General features: G+C 36.8%; 1 protein-coding gene across 50 annotated transcripts in view; it reads left to right on the forward strand.

Moving 5' to 3' along the window:
- NRXN3 (neurexin 3) overlaps positions 1-27,183 on the forward strand; it is a 1,708,033-nt gene that overhangs the window by 1,283,582 nt on the left and 397,268 nt on the right. For all 50 annotated transcript variants that reach the window (XR_013521429.1, XR_013521430.1, XR_013521431.1 and 47 more), the window contains one exon: positions 23,334-23,515. Coding sequence is in view for 46 of the 50 variants with exons in the window: in XM_078335524.1 (XP_078191650.1) it covers positions 23,334-23,515 (182 nt within the window). In the remaining 4 variants the exon portion in view is untranslated. The remainder of the gene's footprint in view (positions 1-23,333; positions 23,516-27,183) is intronic.

Here is a 27,183-nt window from a genome sequence, read left to right on the forward strand (position 1 = left end):
TGAAGAGATGAGGTAACAGTTGTAGAGAAAATCTTATTGCTCATGAGATAGAAAATTACCACTGGGAGGAGGGAAAGTTGTTACTTTTCATTGTGTGGTCAAGGAAAGCTTTTCAGGAGATCACCTTTGACTTGAGACTCATTGATAAGAAGGAGCCGGCCATGTAAACATCTGGGGGAAGAGGAAAGAGCAAGTGCAAAGGTCTCAAAGACACAAAGATGTTTATGTGTTGGGAGAACAGAAGAAATCCCAGTGCCTGGCGTGCAGTGAACAAAAGGAAGTATGAGGCCAGCTAACGCTGGAAAGGTTGGCAAGGGTCAGATCATGGAGGGCCTTTGGGGCCATTGTAAAGAGTATCATTTCATTCTAAGACAACTGGAGTCCATATGAGAATTGTAAGCAGGAGAGTGGTAGGGACCGATGGCTGTTATGTGATGGGAGATAATTTGATCTATGCTCCTATTTTTTGGGGCAGGCCTCCTTAAAGATCCATTTGCTGATTTAACAATATTAAATGAAAGTTCGCTGTATGCCATGCAATGTTCTAGCATTTTAGCAATGACCATAACAGGTCTCCAGCTTTATTGATGTTACATTCTATTGAGGAGAGTCAGACAAAAATGAGAACTGTGAAGAAAATATAAAGAGTTTATATGATAAAAATTAATGGGATGAAGTGCTGAAAATTTCACTGGGTTGGAGACCACTAGGGCTGATTCAGTAATTAGTTTTGAGGTGTTCTGTCGTTGTTTCTCAGCCCTGATGGTCAAGAAATTCTACCCCATTTTACTTGTTTCCATTTCTATCTATTGCTTTTTTTCCCTCTTATCCTCATGTGTAGTACACAGCCCTTTTTCTGAAAGTCTTATCTCTGATGAAAACACTTCATCTCTTCAAACAGTAACTTAGTCTTTTGCTTTATTTCCTGGAAACTCTGATTTCCTAAAGTTTTTCATATTTGTTCTATGTATTCATTCATTTCATTATTTTGTTGCTCTTCACATCAAAATACAAAAACTTATCCTGTAAACAAGTATTAATTTAGCTACCTATTCATCAAGAATATAGCAGAAGAATTATTTTGCAATTCTTATAGGGTACCCACTAATCTCCCTCCTCCCTGACTACTCCTCATCTTCTCTTTTCTCCTTTTCTTTCTTCCTTTTTTTCTTATTTCAAAATACTAAATAGTTTCTCTCCTTTAAAGTAGTTTAAAGATAACTTCTTCATAACGAACTCTTGTGTATAAGCATTTCTTTTTCTCTCAAGAAGCAGGGGACATTTTTTGTTTTAAAGACAAAAAATTATTGTGGTCAGAACACCTACCATGAGATCTATCTTCTTAACGATTTCTAAGCGTACAATACAGTATTATTAACTGTAGACTTTATATTATGCAGGAGATCTCTATAACTCATTCATCTAGCATTACTGAAATTTTATACCTGTTGAGTAAAACTAAAGATCCTTTTCAAGAAATATTTCTGAAGCTATGTCTTCCCCTGCTTGTGGACCTGCTTGTGGTAACCCTTGGTATTATCGACCGTCTTGGGATTAAGTTCCATTAAGAAAGATAATGTCAGACGTTGTGGAAAAATAACAGTAAGGAAATGTGTTTTCTGACCCACCAAAATATTGAAGGACCAAGTTTAGCCTGGCATGTTCACACCATTGCTCCTGGGGTTTTCAGGCTAAGAAAAAAGGAGCTGTGGCTTGCCGCTATTTCAGTAATCAAATAAAGAGTTTTAAATTGCTTCTTTTATTAGTACAATTTTTATTCTGAAAAGACAGAATATATACCCAAAATATCCTTATTTCTGCCATTGTGTTAAAGTATTTGTCGATAAATAAATAAACAGCTTTGTAGAATCTTCTTGTTTCCCACGTGGCTACTGATTTTCTTAAGAAAAAGGTAGCAATTTGCTGAAAAACAAAAATGGCCTTTTACTAATCAGGAGAAATAAGATGACTAATTTAGATTGAATGTGTTTATTGTACCAGAGTCCAGCATTTTCTATTTTCATATATTCTTCTTATTAAGGTTGTCTTTGAAACTATTTAGGAAGGACCTTCAGACATCCTTAAGCAGTGGCCATTTGGTCTCTGCTATACTAGAACCCATTCAATGATGAAATTTTGACTCTATTTTTGGAGATCCCATTCTATCTTGGATAGCTCTAGGAAGTGCTTTTACATCTTTTAAGCTCTGGTCTTGAGTCCAGTAATTTTCACCCATCAGTCCTGGTTCTGCCTTCCAAAGCCACATAATCCTCCTTCTACCTGACGTCTTTTACATGTTTTAAGATGGCCACTGTGAGCTTCCAAGGGTTCCTGGGTAAATATCCTGAGCTCACGCATGTGTTCTTCATATGGCAGTACTTTGAGGCCTCTCTCCATGCTGGTTACCAAAGTCTGAGTTTTAATGTCCTATTTAAATTGTTATGAACACGGCTACTTAGAAACCATGCAGTCATCTCAGGGTAGAATCAGACAAGGACCTCCTTCCCATGAAGTGCTTCCTGTGAGGACCTATGGAATCTGCTCTCTCTTCTGTTATCATTTTTTTCTTCTCTCTCCTTTGCATCATCCACTGCAGTGACACTGGTTTCCTTGCTGTTCCTCACACAATCCACATGTATTTTTGACTTCCTTTTAAATTCCTTTTCCCTTGTTTCCTCTGCCTTGAACTCTCCTCCTTCAGAAGACACATGGCATTCTCCCTGTCTGCATTCAGGTCACTATTGCTATCTCCTCAGAGGGGCCTGCCCTGCCCAGCCCATTCTAAATAGCCCTTCCCCAACATGGCTAGCCCTTCGTAATATCGGGGTTGAGGGGTTCAGGGGGCCCTCAGCTCCCCTGAGAGGATGTTTCTCCAGATTCTTGGCCTCCTGCCCTCTCAAGAATGAGAGAGGGGACCACGGTGCAGTGTGCAGTAAATGCCGGACTCAAAATTGTTTGTAGAAAGTGATTTATTTAGAGAGAGAGAAACTGGAGAAGGAAAGAGAAAGAAACAGTTAACTCTCACACTGAGTGAGAGAATCCAGAAAGATGGAATCCAGAAGAGGAAAGCAGCTTCCACACTGAGTGGAAGGGACTAGAGAGAGATGGAGTTTAGGAAGGGAAGACAGGCTTCCACGAGAGAGTGTGGAAGGGAACTCCAGAGGGGAAATCCAATAGAGAGAAAGATGGCTTTCATGAAGGGAGCGTTCGTGGAAGGGGACCCAAACATGAAGGCCGAAGGAATGTGGAAGAAGGGGACTTTAGCCTGGGAGGAACCCTCACCTTCTCCAAGACCCCAGGCCAACGAAAGGAGTTCCTTAGAACTTCCGCTGGAGTGATTGACTCTTAGTTTCTTTCTGCACCTGCGAAACTCAAACATAAACCATTAAATCTTCCAGATGGGGAGAGATGGGAGAGGGGCATGGTGCTAGGAAGTTCTTGCCCTTAAAACTACGCCCCCTGGTGGACCCGGAAAGAGAACACATTCCCTCACCTTGTCATGCTTTTATTAGCCCTTGAAATTCCCAGACATTGTATTATCAATCTATTTATTTACTGTCTGCTATCATTATTAGAGTGTGATCTCTATTAAGTCAAGAACTTGGCTAGTCTGTGAATGTCTTTTCAGTACCCAGAAAAGGGCCTGGCATATAGAAGGAGCATAATACATATTTGTGAATGCATTGACTAATTTACCATCCACACAGATTATCTTTAGGCAGAGGATAGAGAATAGGACTTTTTAGTACATATTTAACGGTATGTGAGCCATCCATACACTAAAGAATTCTGCAACTCACAGTGACCCCAAACAGCATTTGAGCTTTTAGATACTACAGAGCAGCCTATGTTTGTGTGTGTGTGTAGATATGTGTGTACATATATACACTTATAATATATACACATATATATACATATACATACATACATATACTCATATGCAGGAATGTATAATTTATGTATGTATTATACATATATCTCTGATTAAATGGGCAGACACATGGTTTAGAGACCTGTGTCCAAGCCCTCTAGATTGTAGAAGCTGGAAATACAAAAGTGCATGAAATGAAGGCAAGTGAGCCAGTAGGACTTCTCACTGAGCATGAATTTCCAAGGATACAGTTGTTCTTGAACAATCACAGTCAGTATATCAAAATAAGCGCTTTATTGAGTAGGGTAAAAGGAGTTGCTGGCAAGACTGTAAATTCTCTCGCAGAACAAATGATAACTGAGCCCAGGAGCCCTTTTGTTCTGGGGGGAGGGGCATAAATTCCCCGAAAGTATCTGTCGCAGGGAATTGCTCTGCATTCATCATGCCCGCCTCCTGCATCATTCATGAATGTCATAAGAGTCTAAAGAATTGGCACTTCATAGTGAAGATGATTAAATAGCCACTATAGTTGTCTTTTCTGCTGCACAGTGCTTTTAGAGGAATTCCATTTAGATTGGAGCATACCCCTTCCAATCCCTTCACATTTCTTGCAAGCTGAGGTCTCAGACATCAGAGGAAGGCTCTTGTGCTTGTTGGGACTGGACAGAGCTCACAGGCTGGCACTTCAGTTTGCTAATTTTCCTGTGATGGAGACTGTAGGATCTGGAAAAAATGGATGCCACAAGCTCAAGGCAAATCCTTTTTTAGGGAGTACAGAAATTGCTTTTTTAGTTTAGATTCTGCGGGGATTGAGCTGTAATTTTTGTCAGATAGTTTTACTTCTCTTATCACTTCCTTGTGGACTGTGAATAATGAATCAGAACAAGACACTTTTACATATGATTTGCTATTTTATATGTTCAAATATAAGGCCTCAAGTCATTTTGTAGCCAATAAAGCATATGTATTCAGTGTAAATACTGATGTAATAGAGTATAAGATATAGAATCGGCCAGGTGCGCTGGTTCACACCTGTAATCCCAGCACTTTGGGAGGCCGAGGTGGGTGGATCACCTCAGGTCAGGAATTAGAAACTAGCCTGGCCAACATGGTGAAACCTGTGGCTACTAAAAACTATGAAAATTAGCCAGGTGTGGTGGCAGGCAGCTGTCATCCCAGCTACTTGGGAGGCTGAGGCAGGAGAATCGCTTGAACCCAGCAAGCAGAGGTTGCAGTGAACTGAGTTTGAGCCACTGCACTCTAGCCTGGGCAACAGAGGGAAAATCCATAAAAAAAAAAAAAAAAAAAGATCGAAATCTTACTTCTGTCCTCTCTTCTGTAGTCATTCCTTGTCAGGTATACATATTCTCTTTCTGTCTCTCTTCCTCTCTCCACACATACACATACTCTCTCTCTAAAATGGCTCTCTAGTCATTCTTACTACCCAAACAGCCTCCTTAGGTGGCAGAGTGCAAATGATTGAATTAGCATTTATCAACTCAGATCTATGTAGAATCTAAAACAGTTGCATTTCTAGAAGTACACAGTAGAATAGTGGTTACCAGAGGCCTTGGGTTGGGGGCTGTAATGAGGAGATGCTGGTCAAAGGGAACAAAATTTCAGCTAGACAGGAGAAATGCATTCTTGAGATCTATTGCAGAGCATCGTGACTATAGCTAATAATAATGGATTGTAAATTTCAAAATTGCTAAGAATAAATTTCAAAAGTTCTCACCACACAAAATAGTAAGTTTTTGAAGTGGTAGATGTGTTAATTAGCTTGATTTCTATCATTTCACATAGTATACATATAGCATCACATTGTACCCCATAATTATATATAATTATGATTCATCAATTAAAATAAAAAATAAGGCCAGCGGTGGTGGCTCATGTCTGTAATCCCAGCACTTTGGTAGGCTGAGGTGGGAGGATCACTTAAGGTCAGGAGTTCGAGATCAGCCTGGACAGAATGGCAAAACCCTGTCTCTACTAAAAATATAAAAATTAGCTAGGCATGGTGGCACGCACCTATAATCACAGCTACTTGGGAGGCTGAGGAGTGAGAATTGCTTGAACTTGAGAAACAGAGGTTGCAGTGAGCGGGGATCATGCCAATGTACTCTATCCTGGGCAACAGAGCGAGACTCTGTCTTAAAAAAAAAATTAGATTAAATTAAAAATAAAATTGGTCAACAAACAAATTTTCGTAAGCACTTATGTTAGAGGCCACTGAAAGTATATAGTGAGAACAGCACACTGCAATTAGGAGAGAGGAGCTCTAATTTGTTTTTGCCAGTCATCACTGTTACCTCGGACAAATTCTGTAACCTCGCAGGGCCTCCGTATTTGCATCTGTAAATGAGGACACATACAGTGGCTCCAGGATTCTCCCTCCATTCTTATGACACATGGCTTTATGTATCACCATGGGACTCAGCCATTCTGGGGAACAGAAAAAAACAAAGCCCATGATGTCACCACTGCTTGTGAGGAACTCATAATCTCATTATGTCTGCACTCTCTAAGCACTGCTGAAAAATGAGCTCCAGCGTAACACAGGTTCTGGGTCTGCAGAGGCGTCATTGACTGTGAAAGATAGGTAATTGTTCAAATAGTGATATGATCTTTGGCTGTGATTTCCTCATAGTAAACATACTACGAGTTTTGTGCCACTGTTAAATATGGGCTTCTCCTAAAAGTTTATGACTTTAGGAAGAATGTTCTTTTTATAGGAGAACTTTGGATACATGTTAAGAGGTCCAGTTAAATGGGTGGATCATGGAAATTGGGTCATCACTGGTTGTTATCATTAAGAGGATCCCGTTAGAGAAAATGTGTTCACCTGTTACCGACGAAGTCTTATCAGCCGTCCCTCTAACTTACCAGTGGCTTCAAGGCAGGTAGACTCTTTTAGCTTTAATTTGCTCCTAGAAGGAACCTCTTCACTTCTCATTATCCAGACTTTCTCTAGGAGTGGGAGGGCAGATCAAAATGCCTTGGCACTTTGCATTCTGCTGCTCCAGCCATGTGGATCTGATTTGTTCTTACTGCTGGTTTAAGAGAGATTAAAAGGAGCAAAGTTGTTCTCTAAGTTTCTTGATCTGCACCGTGGCAGCCAGAGTCAGAGGGAATGGAGACAATGGGAAAGGGACTAAATCCTCGAGAGTGATGTGTCTGTGATCTCAGGGAAGCAGTCCTGTGTTCACGTGCAGGCTTCAAATACTAGGTCATTGCTTTGGAGAATCTTCTTGCGCCCAATAAAACTTGCCGCCTATGTGGCCCGGTGTGTAGGAAAAGCTGAGCCTGAGAGATAAGGACAGACAGGATATATGGCTGAATAAAGAATTCTCAATTTCCTTTTCTTAGTAGATGGACAAGTATCACATCATTAAAAAAAAAATAGCCACAACAAAAAACAGCTTCCAATCTAAGTGCACACAGGCTATGCCAAAATCTTTTTACATGACTGACTTAATCAGAAGGCCTAATCTAACAGGGAGAAGCACTGTATTAATTTAAATATGGCAGCTGCTATCTAAGTTTATTGCAAGAGCTAAAGACCAATTATCTTGTATTTTTCCATAAAATCGCATTTCCTAAACAGAGACTGGTGTGTCTGAATATATCCATCATAATAAATCTTCAAGCTCTGATGGAAGGGACTGCTGTTTATTTGCAGCATGTCGTATCTGTACTGTTGAATCAATGCTAAAGTTATCATATGAGAACTAAGACGAGGGCCTGGAAAATGAGTTTTTATAGACTCTCAGCATGACTTTGTGAATAAAAGCATAAGGCCAGAACCAGATATAAAAAGTGCCTTATTCCAGGGTCTGGAAGGCAGTTTTTAAACGTAGCGATTATGCAGTAACCTCTCACAAGGCCCAGGGTGAAGAACAAGTAAGAAACTTTCTATTTTCTGTGGAACAAGGGAATAGGCATACTTTCAAAGGAGGAAGAGGTATTGAGATAAGAAAGAGAGGTTGAGATGGAAAATGTATTTCACATATATGTAATTAGGCAGGAGAAATGAGAATCACAAAACACAAGCAAAGGTCATTGTCTTGCTAAAAATAATAAAAGACAAACAGGAGCTATAAGCTAAGGCTTTGAAGGGGGTAAAATATTAAGACAATTCACTTATGTATTAAAAGGAAATCAGTTTTTTAAAGTGTAAACTAATTACAGTGTATTACATAATGCAGGGATGTGCTTGTCTATGATAAAAGGTAAGGAATAAAAATTTATTTGATGAATAATGAAGAATGGCTTTGACAATTGGAGCTGCTTTTTATTCATTCTGATCCTTTATGTGGCTCTTGGCTATAGACTATCTTTGTTTTAAGAAGAGCAAACCCATTTGTCCTAATATTCCTGGAGATTTATTTTATTGAAAAGAATAAAAATGTCGGCCAGGCCCAGTGGCTCACGTCTGTAATCCCAGTACTTTGGGAGGCGGAGGCATGTGGATCATCTGAGGTCAGGAGTTTGAGACCAGCCTGGTCCACATGGGAAGCCCCATCTCTACTAAAAATACAAAAATTATCCAGGCGTGGTGGCACATGTGAGGTTGCAGTGAGCCCAGATCGTGCTACTGCACTCCAGCCTGGGTGACAAGAGTGAGACTCCATTTCAAAAAATAATAATAATAATTAAAATGTCACATATATAATATAGAGAGAGGTTCAAATACACAGAAAGAAAAAGAAATCAAGATTATGTAAGCATTATGATTACAACCACATGCAGACTGTTTTTCTTCTGGGTGAAGGCCAGAGAGAAGGGCGGATAGCTATATATTCAACACAACATTGTTATTTGGGTAAATCAATTTACATAGTATTTCAGGTCTTTTAAATACCAAATACTAAGTACCTGGAAAATAGCTGAGCAGAATCTGAGTGCATTCTTTGATGATGCCATAGTATGGTCTTACCTGGGGCTTAAAAATCATGGTTTTTCATGGTCATGGAGTTCTAACCAAACCCTTGAACACAAAATTCAATGAGCTCAAAATGAAATGAACGTTTTCCCATTCTAATCTGTGTTTCCTTTTCTATCTACTATTTTATTTGTTCAAATTTGAAAACTCTAAACCAGCCTTAGATCCTTTTGTTTCCTCCCCGAATATCAAATGAGTCGCAAAGCCCTTTTATTCTTCATGTCTTTCATATCTACTTCCTCTCATTTCCGACGCTCAGGGATCCAATCCCAATTTCCAACTCTTGTGTCTGTGGTATTGCAGTGACCTTCCTCTACACCCACATGGTCACACATTATCTTTCTTCCATCACCTATACTGCAGACAAAGGTATTTTTCTTAAACTGTAAAATTTCCCACTGATCAATGTAGTCATTTTCCAACTTTTTAAAGACAAAAATCACTCTTTGAAAAATTGATATGGGACTTTTAATATATTTACTAAATTAGAAGTTATGTGTTTCAGTAAGTTAAAAAAAATTTGATGAAAATTGTGGTGGAATTCTTCAAGAATTTCTTTGGTAAAACAAAAACACGGTAAGGAAAACACTGGCTTGTCTACTAAGGTACCAGCTTGTCTCATAATGTCCAAGTATCTTCATATGATGTTCAGTCCTCTCGCAGCTCTCAATACCATTTTCCATAACTGTCGTTGCTATTCTCAGCAACTCACCCTCCACACTACGCATAAGAGATTATGCTGTGTTCTCCAAACACACTGTGTCTTTCACATCTTTGCTTGTGGCTTCTAACTAGAATGACATTTCCTGCTTTAAAATCAGGCAAACACTCCTTCACCCTAAAGACTCACTACAAGTCTTCGTTGAGTCTTGTTAACTCCTACCTATAGATTTCCATTTTATTTTGAACATATCTCTGCTAGGCACTTATTACATTGTATTATATATACAGTATACTTCTTGGTACATAGAAGATACTCAACAAGTGTTTTTTTCTTCTTCTACATTTACATACAATTGCATTTAATTTTTACTGATTGAATGTTCTGGGTTTTTTTTCTAAGCATAAGTTATTTTGACTATAGTCACTGTTTTAGTAAATGTTAATGTCTACTAGAGCAATTTTTCTTTCCTTATTCTTCCTTTTAAATTTCTCCTTTTTTTTTTTTTTTAAACAGAGTCTTGCTCTGTCACCCAGGCTGGAGTGCAGTGGCACAATCTCAGCTCACTGCAACCTCCACCTCCTGGGTTCAAGCAATTCTTCTGCCTCAGCCTCCCAAGCAGCTGGACTACAGATGCACACAACCATACCCAGCTAATTTTTGTAGTTTTAGTAGAGACAGCGTTTCACCATATTGGCCAGGCTGGTCTTGAACTCCTGACCTCATGATCCACCCGCTTCCGCCTCCCAAAGTGCTGGGATTATAGGCGTGAGCCACCACACCCAGCCACCTTTTACATTTCCTTGGCAAATCTTCCACACATTTTTCTTTATGGACTTAAAAAAGTTGAGATTCTGCGTAGTGATGCTTTAAAGATGAATATCATTATTATTGATTTATTCATATATTTCCTCTCCAGTAACATCACATGTATCTCCATATATATAGATATGTTTTCTGTCCTTCAAAAACTATGGTTTTCTTTATATAGCTTTCCTTTATGTAACTTTCTCAGGGAATTTATTTCAAGATATTTTATAGACTTTTGTTATTGTGGTTGAGACTTCCCCTTTCATCTCAACCTGGTGATTACTATTATTAAAGCCAGATGTTGATTTTTTTTATTGTGGTAAAATATACGTAATAAAAAGTACTGTTTTCATGATCCTTAACAATTTATGTTATGCAGCCGTCATCACTATCTACTCTCAGACCTTTTCCACCACCCCAAACGGAAACTCTGTTCACATAAAACTCTTACAAGATAACAAGAAGAAAAGCTTCATGACACGAAATTTGGCAATGATTTCTTGTTATCTTGTAAGAGTTTTATGGCGTTAATTCTTAACATTTAAGCCTTTGACCCATTTTGAAGTAATTTTTGTATATCACGTAAGGTGTCCAACTTCATACTTTTGAATCTATATATTTAGTTTGCCCAGCACCATTTTTTTAAAAAAAAATGTTCTTTTCCTTTTGGATAGCATTGGTATCCTTGTCAAAATCATGTGATCATCTATGGGAGGCTGACAAGCTATTGATTGTTTTTTTTTTTTTTGCATTTATATTGTATTAAACCAACTTACCAATTATTCTCATTAATTTTAAATTTTCTAGATGAGTTTATTTGAGATATGTAGGTAGTCAATCATATATTCTTTAACATTGTTGAATTATTTCCCAGCAGTTTACAGCTTGTTTTATTTTAATGCTTTATTTTTCTTAGTAAGAAATTCTAAAACAATGTTGAATACTGTGATCATGAACATCTCTATTTTCCTGATTTTAATGGCAAAGGCTATATAATTTTGTCATTTAGTATGATAATACTTTTGATAATCACTATCATATTTAGAACACTTTGTTTAATTCTATCTTAATTAAATTTTTTGAGGGAATGGCTGCTGAATTCTTTCCAATACTTAAAAAAATCCCGGGTAAAATTATATTCAAAGTCTACTTTGATTAGGTGAAGTAATGAATTTTGTTAATAGATACCTTTAAGCTGAAATACAGTATGGTTCATATTTTCGAAATCATATTATTCTTCTAATATACCATTAAAGTGTTATTCAGAAAATGTTTATCAATTTTCTTAAGTGAAATTAGTCTAAAGTATTTTGTTTCTGTATAGCGTATTTATTAGGTGTTGGTATTAAGATTCTATTGGGTTTATAAATGAATTGGAAAATGTCTTAGTCTGTTTGAGCCACTATAACAAAATACCATAAACTGAGCCATTTTGTAAACAACAGAATTATATATTTCATAGTTCTGGTGGCTGAGAAGTTCATGACCTAGGTAGATTCTGTTGGTCTCTGGTGAGAACCTCTTTTCTCCTAATAGGCAGCATCTTCTCCTATAACCTCACATGGTTAAAGGAGCTAGGTAGCCATCTGGTGTATCTTTAATAAGATTGTTTACCTTACCTCCACCATCTCCCAAAGACCTCAACCTAAAATACCAACACATTGGGAGTTAGGATTTCAACATATGAATTTGTGGGGAACCTAGGCATTTCAGTCTATTGTATGAAGATTTCTAACCTTGCCTGTAGTATGGTATAAAATGGAGTAATTTAGAAATTATCTTATCTTGAAAATTATGTTGAAAGATAGATGAAACTTAGAAACTTACCTGTAAAATCACCTACATCTGTATTTTTTAACTATTAAAACTTGAATCTCCTTTCCAATGGTGTCTATGATCATTAGTTTCTTGAGTTTTTCTACTTTATCTTAGAAATCTTTGACAAGAGAAATGATCCATTTTTCTGACTTTCAAATATATTGATTTAAAGTTGTACAAAATATGATTTTATATGTGTAATCTTTTCTGTCATGATGGTTATATAATTTCTGATGTTCTTATTTTCTCCTTTAGTTTTTCTTATTTCTGTTTTTTCAGAAGTTTATATATTTTCTTTGACATTTTAAAGAGCAAACTTCATGATTTTTAAAAACTTTTCTAATATTTTAAATATTTTCTTGGGTAAATTTCAGCTTTTATTTTTAGTAATTGTCAAAAACCAGCTTATTTATCTATTTTTGTAATAGTGCATTAAGGTGAAAGTTCAGTTTATTTGTGTTTATTTTTCTTATTATTATTTAAGACATTTACTTCTGAGTTTTTGAGTAAAGCTTTATCTGAGGCTTATATGACTTATTATATAAAGGTGCCTCTTCATTAATATTCCAATTATTGGGTTTTGGTCTTTTTTATTATATATTTTAGGATTATATATATATATATGTATATATATATATATATATATATACATATATATATAAAGAATACTGTTTGTTCAATAACTTATAGAAATCATTAAGGATTTCTTTGTCAACAAGAACATTATCAGTTTAACAAATGTTCCAATTATAAGTATATGATTTTAAATAAATTACTGAATATGCTTCTTAGGTTAAATTCCTGAGTTACTTATTACCTAATCATTATGGTCATTCTTTGCCAATTTATTTAAGCACTTACTGTGCCCTGTGTGTTCCAGGCATCGTGGTAGTTACCAGGAATTTTTTCACATCCGAACTCTTCTAGTTGTGAAAGAACTCAAATTGAACTACCTTAGACTACATGAGTTAGCTATTAAAAGTTCTGTATAGGCCGGGCGCGGTGGCTCACACCTGTAATCCCAGTACTTTGGGAGGCCAAGGTGGGTGGATCACGAGGTCAAGAGATCGAGACCATCCTGGTCAACATGGTGAAACCCCGTCTCTACTGAAAATACAAAAAATTATCTGGCATGGTGGCGCATGCCTGTAATCCCAGCTACTCAGGAGGCTGAGGCAGGAGAATTGCCTGAACCCAGGAGATGGAGGTTGCAGTGAGCAGAGATCGCGCCATTGCACTCCAGCCTGGGTAAGAGGAGCAAAACTCCGTCTCGGGGTAAAAAAAAAAAAAGTTCTGTATAAGAAAGATACAGCTAGGCACAGAGGCTCACCCTTATAATCCCAGTATTTTGGGAGGCCAAGGCGGGCAGATCACTTGAGGTCAGGAGTTCAAAACCAGCCTGACCAACATGATGAAACCCTGTCTCTACTAAAAATACAAAAATTAGCCAAGTGTAGTGGTGGGCACCTGTAATTCCAGCTACTCAGGATTACAGGCACGCACCACCAGGAGGCTGAGACAGGAGGCTGAGACAGGAGAATTGCTTGAACCCAGAATCAGAGGTTGCTGTGAGCTGGGATCATACCTCTGCACTCCAGCCTGAGTGACAGAGTGAGACTGTCTCAAAAAGAAAAAGAAAGAAGAAAGACAAAGACACAACTTCATAAGATAGATTATAAAACTAAGTACCTTAAAAATGGTAAGATTTTTTTCTCTGTGTCCAACTCTAAATTTAACAGTTTGACTTTACTCTTTGACTCAAGGTTGATTTTTCTCATGATTTTCTCCCCACGAGCAGAAATGTGGCTATGGCAGCTGTGTGTCTCTTATGTCACAGTTTTATCATCAGAGAGGCACTGGTGGAGTGTTTTCTGGTTCCAGATTTTAAAAACAAAAAGTTCATTGAAGTTCTCTGGTCCAGCTCAAGTTAATTGATTACACCTTAGTCTATTGCTGTATGTAAGAGCAAGATCTTTTAAGGACATGACAGTTTCAGTTCAAATCACATGATAAGTATGGAGGAAAATAATAATTTCTTTGTGAAGAGGCTTAATGTTTCAAGATAAAGACAGAGGATGTTCTGGGCTGATAAAATAATGGAAGTCTCCTACAGTTAAACTTGGGGGAGCTTCTTCACTTCAAGGTGCTGACCATAGAATGTGAATACTACACTATTTCTAGAACTCTGTAGAGGGCATGCGTTAATTATTTTGATCCTGTTACAACTCTTTAAGATGATTAGGTAGAAGTGTTGCCTTCTCAATCATGGAGAAACTGAGGCTCAGTGAAGATAAATGATTGTTACAGGACAGGAGCATGAACCATAATAGTTAGGATTTGTTCCTTTTTTCTAACTTTGACCTGGGTCCTATGATTAAGAGGTATGTATCTCATAGAGTCAAATCATCACCCTTCAAAAATATTGGCCAGTTTTTCCAGAAAAATCATGTTGTGTCTATGAAAGCCACAAACACACCGAAGTCATCTGTTTACAGCCCCCGGCTTCTTATAAATATGAAGACTATATAAATCAGGCATTTAAATCAAAGCACTGGAAATAAGCAACCGCTTTTTATCTGTATTGATTTTCAGAGAATATAATACTTAGCTATCACTTGATTGTTCTTATTAAAGAAAGTATTTCAAGGCTGTGAAATAAAAGGAGGAAACGAAGACAAACGAGTATGTTCTAAACTTCTTTCCTCTAACCATGTCCTGTGAGATGTCATCAGAAGGAATGCACTTAGGAAAAACAAAATGATACAGAAAAGGCTGCTGAGTAATTACAAAATGATTACTTTTGTTTTTCCTCTGTTCATTTATACTTCGCTTAAGGACAAATGTATATATGGTCTTTGCTTTTAGTTAATGCTCTGTAAAATGGAATAACATGGCCATTCCTAAAGATGTCACATTGCTTTTCTATTATATATCCCTGTTAGGTTAAATATGTACTTATCTATTTACTTTTACAAAAATAATTTGCAATGTGATTTAGATATGGAGGAGTAACATACAACAATTTGACTAAAAATGGGTGTGATTTTCTTATCTGAGACTGCCAAAAATTCACCAAAGGAAAATCATTCAAATGTCTTTGTGGTTTGGTTTCTTTTAAAATTGAAAGTTGTGTTCTAATTCATCATAAGAGAGGCTGTAAGCTCTAATTGATGAGCATTTATAAAATACTTCCATGTTGAGATGAAATGACAAAAAGCCAAGATGAATTACTGAAAATGGTAGTTTCTTATTCCTTTATTCCCATTCTACTCCATGCCTGAATGACGACATGAAGATATATAAGCATAGGCGAGTTCGGTTTCATTGATGAATTCAGCAGCATTTATTTCCTGTGCATTCACAGTGTTAAGAGATAAATAAATTAAACAGCCCTGTCCTCCATGAGCTCATGGTAGAGAAGCATTCTGTGTTTCCATTTTGTTTGACAACAAAACTTAATACGTATTTTCTTAAGGCTGAATACTGTGTAATTTTCTATAACTTACTTTGTTTGGCTATATAAGAAACTAGCATAATTATGAAAGTTAAATTCAGCTGGCCGTGAGGTAATCTCTGACATAGACCTCATTATAAAGTTTACCCTTCAGAATTTAGAGTTTTCTGAGTGTGTTATAATTAATCAGGAGTGGACTATTGTATGACCTATTTATTTACTTTATTCACTTTATAAGAGGGCAACCTCATATAAAACCCCTGTCGTTTAAGTAAGAGAAAATTAGTACCCCTGTACTGCCAATTGCATTGTGAAAGGATTGGATTTTCATCTTCTTTGCAGTGTTTGTTTTTGGTTTTAATTTTGGCCACACATTAGAAAGCCGTTGTCCTCCTTTCCATCAGCATTCCATCCCCACCAAGATACACAGGTAAAGGTAAATGGTGAGAATATTAGGGATACAGTTTGATATAATGAAAAGAATGTAGAGTTAGACCAGGATTAAAGTCCTAATTTCATTCGATATTTGGTAAACGATCTTGGCAAGTGGTTTTACCTTGTTCTATAGCTTCCCTCATCTTTAAAACCAAGATAGTAACTGTTATGAGCTGAATTACATCTCCTCTCCAAATTTATATATTAAAGTCATAACCCTTGGCATCTCAGAATGTGACTGCATTTGGAGATAGGGTTTTCTGAATGTGGTGTAATTAATCAGGAGTGGGCTGTTTCTGACCTTGCTTTATTTTTCAGTTTCCAAGATTATTTTGATGGGTCTTCATCTAATAAGACTGATGGTCTTATAAGAAGAGAAAATTAGGGCATAGATTGGTACACAGGGAAAACTATGAGAAGACACAGGGAGAACATTATTGTCTACAAGCCAAAGAGAAGCTGTAGTAAAAACCAGCACTGCTGACACCTTGATCTTGATATTCTAGCCTCCAGAATTACAAGACAATGAATTTTTGTTGTTTATGTTACCCAGCCTGTGGTACATTGTTATGCAGCAAAAATATCTCAAGTGAAAACTGTAAAGTTTTATATACTATACTATATACTGTATACTATAACATATAGATAATGTATACACATGGCTGGTGTTAGTATCAATATTGATATGAACATTAGTCTAGAGTTAGTATTGCTAAACAGTACCAAAGAGTTTGTGAAGGAAATATTGCCCCTAGGGAAAAACAATGAACTTATGAAAATTCCTTTAAGCAAGAGGGAATTTGAGTGTTTCCATGGAAAATTTATTTTTAGATTAATTTTAATATCTACAGCATTGCGTATTCTATACTAATCATCTTCTTTTTCCTTAGTGGAAGTATCCTGAAATGTAATGAGTAAAAATAACTTTCTTTTATATTTTTGTGACATAACATGTTTCTAAAGTAATGTGTTTCTGATAAATATCATTATCCCTAAGATTTACTTACAAAGGATCATGATGTGTTTGTCAAGACTCATTGGCGTGTCCAGAAACTATGTGTGATTGTATTTTTCTCAAACTTTCTGGGAGTTAAAATGTATATAAGGTAACACAACAATAGAACATCTCAGTAGTTGGCATCAGGTTTGGAAATGGCACAATTATTTGTTTCCTCTTCATTGATGCTTGAAAAATTCATAACTTTCGAATCAAAAGTTCCAACCAAGCATATTTATAAGAACAGGGTTTGTGTATAACCTATTACACCATGAAGAATGGCTTTCTTCCATGGTATTTACCACCATGATTAAGCAATGGTCGACTTTTGTACTCATGAAGAGCATTTAGTGAATGGGTAGAATATTATTTGTTTTATATTGTTCTTCCATTGGCTCCTTTGGACACTTCAGCATTGGATACAATATATATGGGTCTCACTCTGTACACAAATTTGAGTTTCCATATTATAAAACAGATTGAATGCTAAACTGAACTGGTATTCATTCTGCTTATCAGTCTTTGAGCTGAAGCCTTGTTTCTGGAATATTGGGACATGCTCTGAAATGTTGCTTCTGTAGATCCTAGGAAGGAATGATGTTTTCTGCTTTAATGCTATTTAGTTTTAATTCCTTCAATAGAGAGAAAGAGATTGCCCCACAGGGAGGGAAACCTCACCTTGCCTGTGCATTGTCTAAGAAGTGGCTTTTTCTCATGATATGCTTAATTGTTAGGGAATGTTGTCAGTTTCTCAGCTTACTGAGCAGCCAATCTGCTCATTTCTTTGCCATAGGAAAAGAATGTTCTTAAAAATAGATGAACTTTCTCTCTTAATGTTCAGGACACTCAATGTTGCTATATTTAAGGCTACTTTATCATCAGTTCTGGGGTTTATTTCAAAAAATTCAAAATAGACAAAATAGTCATAACAAGTCATCTATTCAATACATAAATTGCAGAGTTGTTTTTAAAACATGTATCACTTACCCTGAACGCCCTAGTGGCTCCCTCTGTAATGCAGAGGCCTTGTTTGCACTTTTTCCATCCGTTACTCACCTTTCTCCCCTCCTTGTGGAGCTCTTTATCTCTAGGGATGTTTTTAGGGAGTCTATCCCATCAGGGCAGCTTTGGAGAGGAGGACAGAGTCAAGAAGGGGAGGATCTGACCCTATTCTCAGCTCTCCTACTTAGCAACAGATGAAGTTGTTTAATCTCCTTGAGTATCCATTTTCATTTTTATTAAAATAGTAACAAAAATATCTGCCATTAATATTTCCGTAAACGTTGAGGAAAGAGACATCAGAGGAGACACTCTGAAAGAAAGCAATTTGAAAACCATTTAATTCTATGGAAATATAAGGTCCAGCTATTATCAAATAGTGAACATAATTCACTCCCAAAACAGCTAGGATGGTGAAGCACAGAGAGAAACCATGGAATAAACTAAGTAAAAGAAATTGAGAAAATGTATTCTTTGGGCTATCAGATATTATGAGATCCTTCAGTTAAATTTATGTCTCTCCTATTTGCTAGAAGAGATATTTGTCAGTTTCAAAGCCACAAGTCTTTCCCTTTGGTTTTATTAGCTACATGGTAATTGATATGAATTTAAAAGATAGTTTTAATTTAATAGCAATAACTTCATCTACTGGCAGAATATATTTGATGTCATTGATAGTCCATTTATTTTCTGAAAGGATTTACCAGTTTATAATAAAGAACACAAATGTGAGTAAGCCTGTGAAAGAGTAATAAAAAAGAAATCAGGAATAAGAATTCTGAAATGATAAAGGAAGACAGACATATACCTCACTGTTATGAGATTTTATACTAAGTTCTCAGGCAATGATCAAAGAGAACTAGAGTAGGAGTCTGACATCTTATTTCTTATCCTAGTTTATCCATCACATAGTTTGCACATAACTGTTATACTTATTTTATTACTTAATTTATTGTTCTACTTGTTATACTTGTCCACAAGTAAATTATCCAGGTCTCTTTAAATTTATCTCTCAGATTTCCCCTGGGAGATGCTTTCAAAACTTGTTCCATTTTAATAGCAATGGAATTATTTCAGGGAAGGCTGATTTGCTTATACACACACACACACACATATATATACACACATACACACGTATATATTATATACACACACACACTCACAGAACTAATATTGTATTATTGTTATTTTAGTACTTTTGTTAAGCCATTATACCTGTAATTATTTGGGAGAGTAAATAATAAATGAATTCTAGTCTATTGTATTTTTTACCTAAACTTTTCTTGTGTTTCAGACACATGCATGAACACACACGTAAATATATATAGGCTTATGTATATGCACATACACATATGTAGGTATATATTACTTTTATGTCTAAAGTACATCTTAAACAAGACAAGAATTCTATTTCTGTTAATAATCTCTCAGAAAAGTAATATGCTGTTTGGATATGAGACTGGAAATAGAACCAGTGCCATAAAGGCAAGGCCCCAGGGTTTCTAAGTCAAAACAACAAGCACAATAAAATAATTACCTAAGTGATCCTAAATAAAGAAAAATTAAACTGCCATCAACAATTATATTCTAATAAAATAAGCAGTAAAATGCACCAAAAATTTAAGAACTTTGGAGAAATAGGTGAATGAGAAAAAATTATACTCCTCATTCTCTTCAAGAAACTGTAGATCACCCACTTATTTAGCTTGTTCTGTAACTATATTAAACTGCCACTCAGGACACCTTCATGATTGCATGGAAGACTGTTTGATCCTGTTCTCCTGCTCGACCACTATCCCAACCACACGCACACAGAACGCATATCAAAACACTCTGTGAATATCACCATCAGCTCCATCATAGTAAGTAGTTAGCCAATTATGAAAACAATAAGTCACACCCATTATTTGCACGGTGTGAGTTAAAAAAAAAGTCATCCTTGTTTTCTATTTGAAGATGAGGTGTATTTTCTTAATCTTTGTTAGTGGTGAGTGTGTAGAGATTTCATTCCTGGAATACCATGTTGGTTAAAACTCAGCAAAGCAACCTCAGCTGCTTGCAAACTTGCAAATCCTGCAGTGTGAAATGGCCAAGATGCCACTAGAGCAATTTTTTCTTCAGTTGAAATGATCCGTTTTTGCCGACAAGGATGAAATTTACAGGATTCTGAAGATGCCTATGTGTAGTATGATCTTGCATCAGCACACTGAACACGGTGAGAAACCAGCAATCAGAAGTATAAGGCTTGGGGAGAAAGCATGTAATGTGGTATTGCATGGCTCAGAAGTGAAAATCTTTAATGGATTAAGAGGGGTTCTTATAGGTCCCAGGATGTTCCCAAGAGGTTGATTTGTAATCCACCTTTAAAAATAACACAAACTTTTAAATTTGAAAATATAAAGCCAAATAATTCTATGTTCCCTGTAGGGCTCTAGGCATTTTATATTAAAATTAACACAAAGTATGTATTTACCTTTAAAAACCACGCAAGATGGCAAAGGATGAAATGTAAAGAGAAAAAACAATAGCAATATCAGAGTAAACGTTTGTAATTATTAATTAACTTCTTCTAATGCCCCATAGCATTGGACTATGGGAGTATTCAGAGTCTTGTTCACTCTTACCAGCAAATTCTTTACCAAGAATAGGTATTTTCATATTTTTTTCTTCATAGCAAAATAATCATATGCTAGGTGCTCTGTATCTTTTATGATCTCTTCACCAATAAAATTAGAATTATCTAACATAGTGACATTGTAAATTAAGAATAACCAAAGCAATACAAATAATTTTAAATCAGATTTTAATGTTTCATATCAAATATTGTCATAGTAAAGTTCTGCTTTTTGTTTATTTAAAGATTAAAGCCACTGGCACCTTCTAACCACATATAAGAAATTATATATTTATGTATTAAAATATTCTTCTCTGTATTGGAGCACTGAGAATTACTGGCAGGGTAGTGGATGAAAACTACAAGTAAAATGCTTGTATGGTGGGATGGGCAAACAAGCTTGTGGAAGCACCACCTTTGGGTGCTGTGACTTTGGTTTCATTCTGCCTGAGGCTGATCCAAAAATGTGAAAAGAACCAAGTACAGACAACTGTTTGCCCCATTGGTGTAGTTTATTGATACAGTTTATTGTGTAATCACGTTGGTATGTGGTGAAAAAAGGCTTTCAGAGGTAGAAGACTCAGGCTGGACACTTAAAAATGGTACCACTTAAGTCAGATAATTGAGCCTCTGTTTCCAAATCTGTAAAACAGTGTTAAGATATAAAATATCCCATAGAATTATTTCAAAGAATCGGCAAATGAATTTGAAAATATTTTGCAAACTGTAAAGCACCATGCATATGTTTCTATCAGTTTTTTGACTTGTTACTTGTGTAGTGACAAAATTATTTCCTGATAGAGTATGAATCTGTCTCTGTAGCAGAATCCACTATATATTTCGGAAAGAAAAGTAAAAGATTTTTATAAATTGCCATGAAATGTCACAGGCTGATTTGCATTTTTTGGTGATTCTATACATTAATCACTGAGTAACCTTCAGTTTTCCAAATAAAGAATAAGGAGAGTGGTGATGACATTTGTAATCATCTACAGAGGAATTATTTAAATTCTTCACAGATGGAGAGATATCAAGGGTAAATCATTATACCCACATTTCTAATTTTAAGAAGATTTGAGGGTGTTTGTGGATGGTGGGAAGTAAACATTGTTTTGTGTATAGAATTAATCATAAACTTTGCACACCACAGTTCCAAATCTTCCAGATGAGTGTGGAGAGCTCTCCAGACTCCATCCCCTAAGGATTGAGAAATTCATAAAAAGGAAAATAATGTTATGCTACATGTAATATACAAACTGAGCAAATTGGAGTAACTAGAATAGTGACCTTTCAAAGAAGACAAATTAGGTTCTATAAGCCTCAGAATTTAATGAGTGTTAGTGCTTTAGGAAGGATGACATATGACACATATTCCTAATTCTAGCCTCACAAGAGTTAACTTTATTATTTCTAAACAAGATAAATAACTCACTTTTTCTTTGGTCAACATAATTCCACCCAATACTCTCTGTACACTAGCTCGGGGAACACATGTGGATCAGTGCTTGAGATTTTTAATAAATGTTAAAGGTATCTGCATGGTGGTCTGATGTTGCTTTCAAATAGTTTTAAGGGTTGGAATGTGGTCTCTGGGAAATACACAAGAAGATCTGATGTCAACTGTGCTCTGAACTTTGAGATGAATAACCCGTGGACGTATTCCCTGTGGATAACACCATATGCCCAGAACCACAGAGGCAACACACGGCGGAGTCTTTTCTGGTCACCAAATCTAAATGGTTTTCCCCAGTTCAGATTAAAAATGTGTTTCTTAAAATGTACTTTTTATACATTCTGAAATACAAATATTTTCTTTATTTGTATTCCCATTTGCTTTGTAAGTAGTTCTAAATCAATATATTCCTAGTAACTCCTGAGTTCATATGGATAATAGTAAAAACAATTAAATAGTAAACATACTGATAAGCCCACTAATCATAATTGACAGTTACCACTTGTCAGGTTCAAATTTCTTTATCTGGGATTTTTTTTCTAAGTTTCTTGTCTCTTCTTCCTTTTAGTTTGAAAAAGGAAATTAAAATTTATTTAATGCCAGATAAATAATACCATGAAGGAACCAAAAAGAAAAAAAATGGTTCATTTTTAAAAGGCTCCTGGAAATAGTTTTTGTTACCGTGTTTCTAGCAGCATAACAGTGAGATAGGCAAATGCATTTAGTCACATAACTTGGTTTTCTCTGGCCACTGCTTTCTTTCCTGTGGGAATGGGAGAAGGTACAGGCATGAGAGACATGATTTGGACTGCTCTGTTATCTTCACTTTTGTAAGGCTCCTGGCTCCACTGACCAGATGATGTTGATAGCTAAGAGACAGGGGACTCGTTTTCTCTCTTGTGCCTGTCCTAGCCAAGATGGAAAATTAAGCCTGCTGTTGAGGAAGACCAGAAAGGTGTTTATTGCAATGTACCCAAGCTCCCACGCTTAGGTTGTTATTTACCCTCCACCATGATGCAGCAGGAGCTGAAGATGTCAAAAATGATTCTCACCAACATCTGCTTTGTTATTCATTCATTTTGCCTGAGTCTTTAATTTGGGGTGAACCCAAGCTGCCTTTGGAAGCCTTGGGTTCCATCCCTCTCAGTAACCAGATACTGTCACATGGGGGACATTTCCTCTCTGCAGCTGTTCTGTGTAGGGTCTTAACAGTGTAATACAGCTGGCTGTATACAATACAGTACCTTGATGTCTCCCTGTTTCCTTGCGTTTGCAGCTGGCGCTACGTACATCTTTGGGAAAAGTGGTGGCCTCATCCTCTACACCTGGCCAGCCAATGACAGGCCCAGCACACGCTCTGACCGCCTTGCTGTGGGCTTCAGCACCACTGTGAAGGATGGCATCTTGGTCCGCATTGACAGTGCTCCAGGACTTGGTGACTTCCTCCAGCTTCACATAGTGAGTACTGGGCCTTGGCCTGGATCTTCTTTTCTTATTGGTGGTCTGAGTTGGTGATTCAGGTAGATGCAGCAGAACATTCTATATCAGTGTGGCAAAGGTGTACATGCTTATAAAAATGGTTTTAAGATGTGAACCATCATGCTTATAGGGTACCTGGGGGAGAACATTTAAAACCTCTTTCTTCTGCCCCATGTATATAGAGAGGAAAAAGAAATTCTTTCTTTGCAGACTCCCTTCCCAACTCTGTGGCAGAACATTTAGCAGACTGCTAGGGTATATTTAAGAGAGCTTACTTGGTGCAAGCAGCAAAGCCAAGTGGAACGTTAACAGTCTCCAAGGCTGGGAGTTGGCAAACCTTCTGAAAAGAGGCAGAGAATAAATATTTTGGACTTTGCAGATCAGATAGTCTCTCTCAGAGATACTCAGTTCTGCCTTTGTATGTGAAAGCAGAGACAATACATGTTTTGAAAATACATGTGACTGTATTCCAATAAGAACGTGTCTATAGAAACAAGCTGCAGACTATAATTAAGTGACCCCTGTCCTAGGCTTCAAACGTCACTGTAGAGCTGTAAGAAATGTGTGATAAAAACTGAGACCAGAGTGACAGGGCGGGCGGGGCGAAAAGGACACAGGACAGTGATCTGGAGTTGAGTCATTCATGTGTATTGCATATTCAACATTTTCCTTTTGGTCTTGTCCATATGTGCTTAATAGCACTGCACCCTCAATCCCTGTAGATCATAAGAACACAGCAAAGGCTAAGAAATTAAAATGATCTGGAAGAAAAATTTTTTTTTATAAGGATGGAAAATATTTTTATAGCAACAATTAACCCATTTTATCACCTGTGCAGTCTGCAGTTAAGAAAGTAGGCTAAAGAGAGATATGATTCTCATCCGTAAGTACCCAAAGTGCAGTCACCAAGAGCAAAGAGAGGAATTGTTCTCATTAGTTAGCAATGACAAGTCTAGAAAGAATGGATTTAATTTGGAGCAATAAGAATTTAGTTTAAATAGCAGGAGGAAAAAGCAGTTAAGAAAAATATCAACTGGGGATTACAACCAACCTCCAAGAAGGAGGAAAAGGTACATTGATTAGGAATCTCTGAATCAGAGTTTTGCTAATGTGCCGGTGTACAGAGAGAAGCAGAGGATACAATTTCATTGCTGGTCTCTGGAGTTGGAGATGGCTGGCCGGAATCAGGCATGGCAAGCTTAGCTCCCACTGCAGAGCACATATCTGGCACTTGCTCTTCCAGCATGCCTTGAAAATGGCAACAGCTTAAAGTACTAGGCTTGATCTGGAAGTCTGTCTGGCCCCAGTATAAGCTAGATCAGGGCAAGACTCTGCTTAGGAGCTTAGAAAAGAACTGGTTACAGATGATCACCTTCAAAATGTGGTGGAACAGTCTTGAATCGAGTTGTGAACTTTTTAATTCTTTCTCAGATGCTTCGGGAACCATATAGTGCTATGAGCCTGAGCTAGAACATTTTAAAAAGCCATGCCAAGGAGCCAAAAAAAAAAAGGCAGCCATACTGACTACACTTTATCTTTATTTGGCCTCTAAGAACCACCATAATTTACAAAACTCTGTGAGATTTATGCTGCATATAACTTAATGACTGTTTCATGGAGGCTATAACTAGACTATTATTACCAGCTCACTTGCATTTCCACAGTGATTTATCTTCTTCTTTTGTTCATTCTGACTTCCTAAGAAAAATATGATTTGGCATAGACATGAGCATCTTTTTGAGTCAAATAATGTACTACTGGTTTATCCATTCCTGCTCATTCATGTTTTGTAGAACATCTCTACTTTTAAGAGAGAGTTTCCTATTTTCTGTTGTTTTACTTGAAATTGACAATGTTTTAATAAAATTGTCATGCAGATCATGGTAACTTCTAGAAGGAACCAGAACATGCCAGTATATTATAATATGCCATTATAAAGGTCTGTCATTTCTTTGGTGTCTTTGAAAAGTGAATGCTCTAAACATACTTTGAGATTCAAGTAACATCCATTTGTGTGCATTTATTAGTGTGTGTATTCTGTATAAGCATACCCATTAGATTTGACATGGTATAACATTATTTTCTTTATATGAGTGAAATTGCCAAATGTATCAAAATGAAAAGAAACCCCTGAATTACTGTAGACACTTGGGTAATGCTGCCAATTGCTTAAACATTCTATGAAAACCCAACAGATTTTCCTTCAAATCTTAGATTAGGAGATGGTGTCACCTAACCTTTTCAGAAAAAAAGAAAAAAGGATCCTATGATGTGGAGAATCTGTGTGATTCTAGAGTGACACTGACATGTTGATGGACCTCTTGAGCCTGGGGCCTCCTCATGGGTCTAGTCATTTGAAAGCATTTTTTATTTCCTTGCAGATTATCTCTTTGTCTGCACAGAAGAAAGCAGGTTTCTTATCACACTTGAAAATACAGAAATCCAAGTAGAAGATTAAAAGACTTAATTCTTAAAATCAGCATTTGTTTTGAACATTTAAGTTGTTGCATCAGGGAAATCAAACCATAAATACCTATTAAGATACGTTTATAACTTTACAGTCTGTAAAAGATAGTTCTGTTTGTTGAATGGTTCATTTTCTTGTACTAAAGAAAATTACTCAAAAGTAAAGAGTTTTGGGGCCATCAATGAAAGTGGAAGGGACTGAGCACAAGGCAGAAGATGCTATTTCACCTTACAGTTTGCCTAAGAGCAGAGAACCCCCCTGGGAAAAAAGAAAAAGTGATAGTAGACACAAGGGGTAGTTGAAAGCAGATGGCTTACTCTGCTCTTTTTTCTTTGTTTGTTTTATTGCTATAACAGAATACTTCAAAGTTGGTAGTTTATAAAGAAAATAAAGTAATTTCTCACAGTTCTGGAGGCTGAGAAGTCCAAGATCAAGGTGCTGGCAGGTTTGGTGTCCTGTGAGGGTCCAGTCTCCACCTCTAAGGTGAGCACTGCATCCTTAGAAGGAAAGGAACTCCATGTCCTTATGTGGCAAAAGAGCAGAAAGACTGAACCCACTCTCGCAAGTCCCTTGTTAGGATAGCATTAGCCTATTCATGAAGGCAGAGCCCTCATGATCTAAACACCTCCCAAAGGCCATAGCTCCCAACATTGCTGCATTGGTGATCGGAATTTTGGGAGACACATTCAGAGCATAACAGCAGAATAAATTCCAGGGATAAGGAAGAGGACAGAGCTCTGCCTATTGATGTGCTTCAATAAGGGGTGACATGGGGACAAAGTTTCACTCTTGGAGTATGACCGTTCACTGTAAAAGGACAACAACAAAAACCTAAAGTACTTTGGTGCTACTTCTGAGTGGCAGTCAGGCTAGTAAAGTTAGTTCAAAAATAAGGTACAAACTCTAAAATTAGCCAGTGGGGGGTGTGTGTGTGTGTGTGTGTGTGTGTGTGTGTGTGTGTCTGTGTGTGTGTAAGAGTGAGACTGAGTGAGAGAGAGAGAGTTGAGGAGAAGGAGAAGACACAAAGAAAGCTTGTATTTTTTCAACTTTCAAAGAAGACGATTCCTAGAAATTCCTGAAGTGTTGTGAGCAGCATCAACATTGTTGTTGGAATATTTCCTTTTTACTCCCAGGTGGACTTATTTGAAGGAAGAGAAAATGCTCTTCTAATAACACTAGA

Source organism: Callithrix jacchus, chromosome 8 (genome assembly GCF_049354715.1).
Source record: "Callithrix jacchus isolate 240 chromosome 8, calJac240_pri, whole genome shotgun sequence".
Lineage (NCBI taxonomy): Eukaryota > Metazoa > Chordata > Mammalia > Primates > Cebidae > Callithrix > Callithrix jacchus.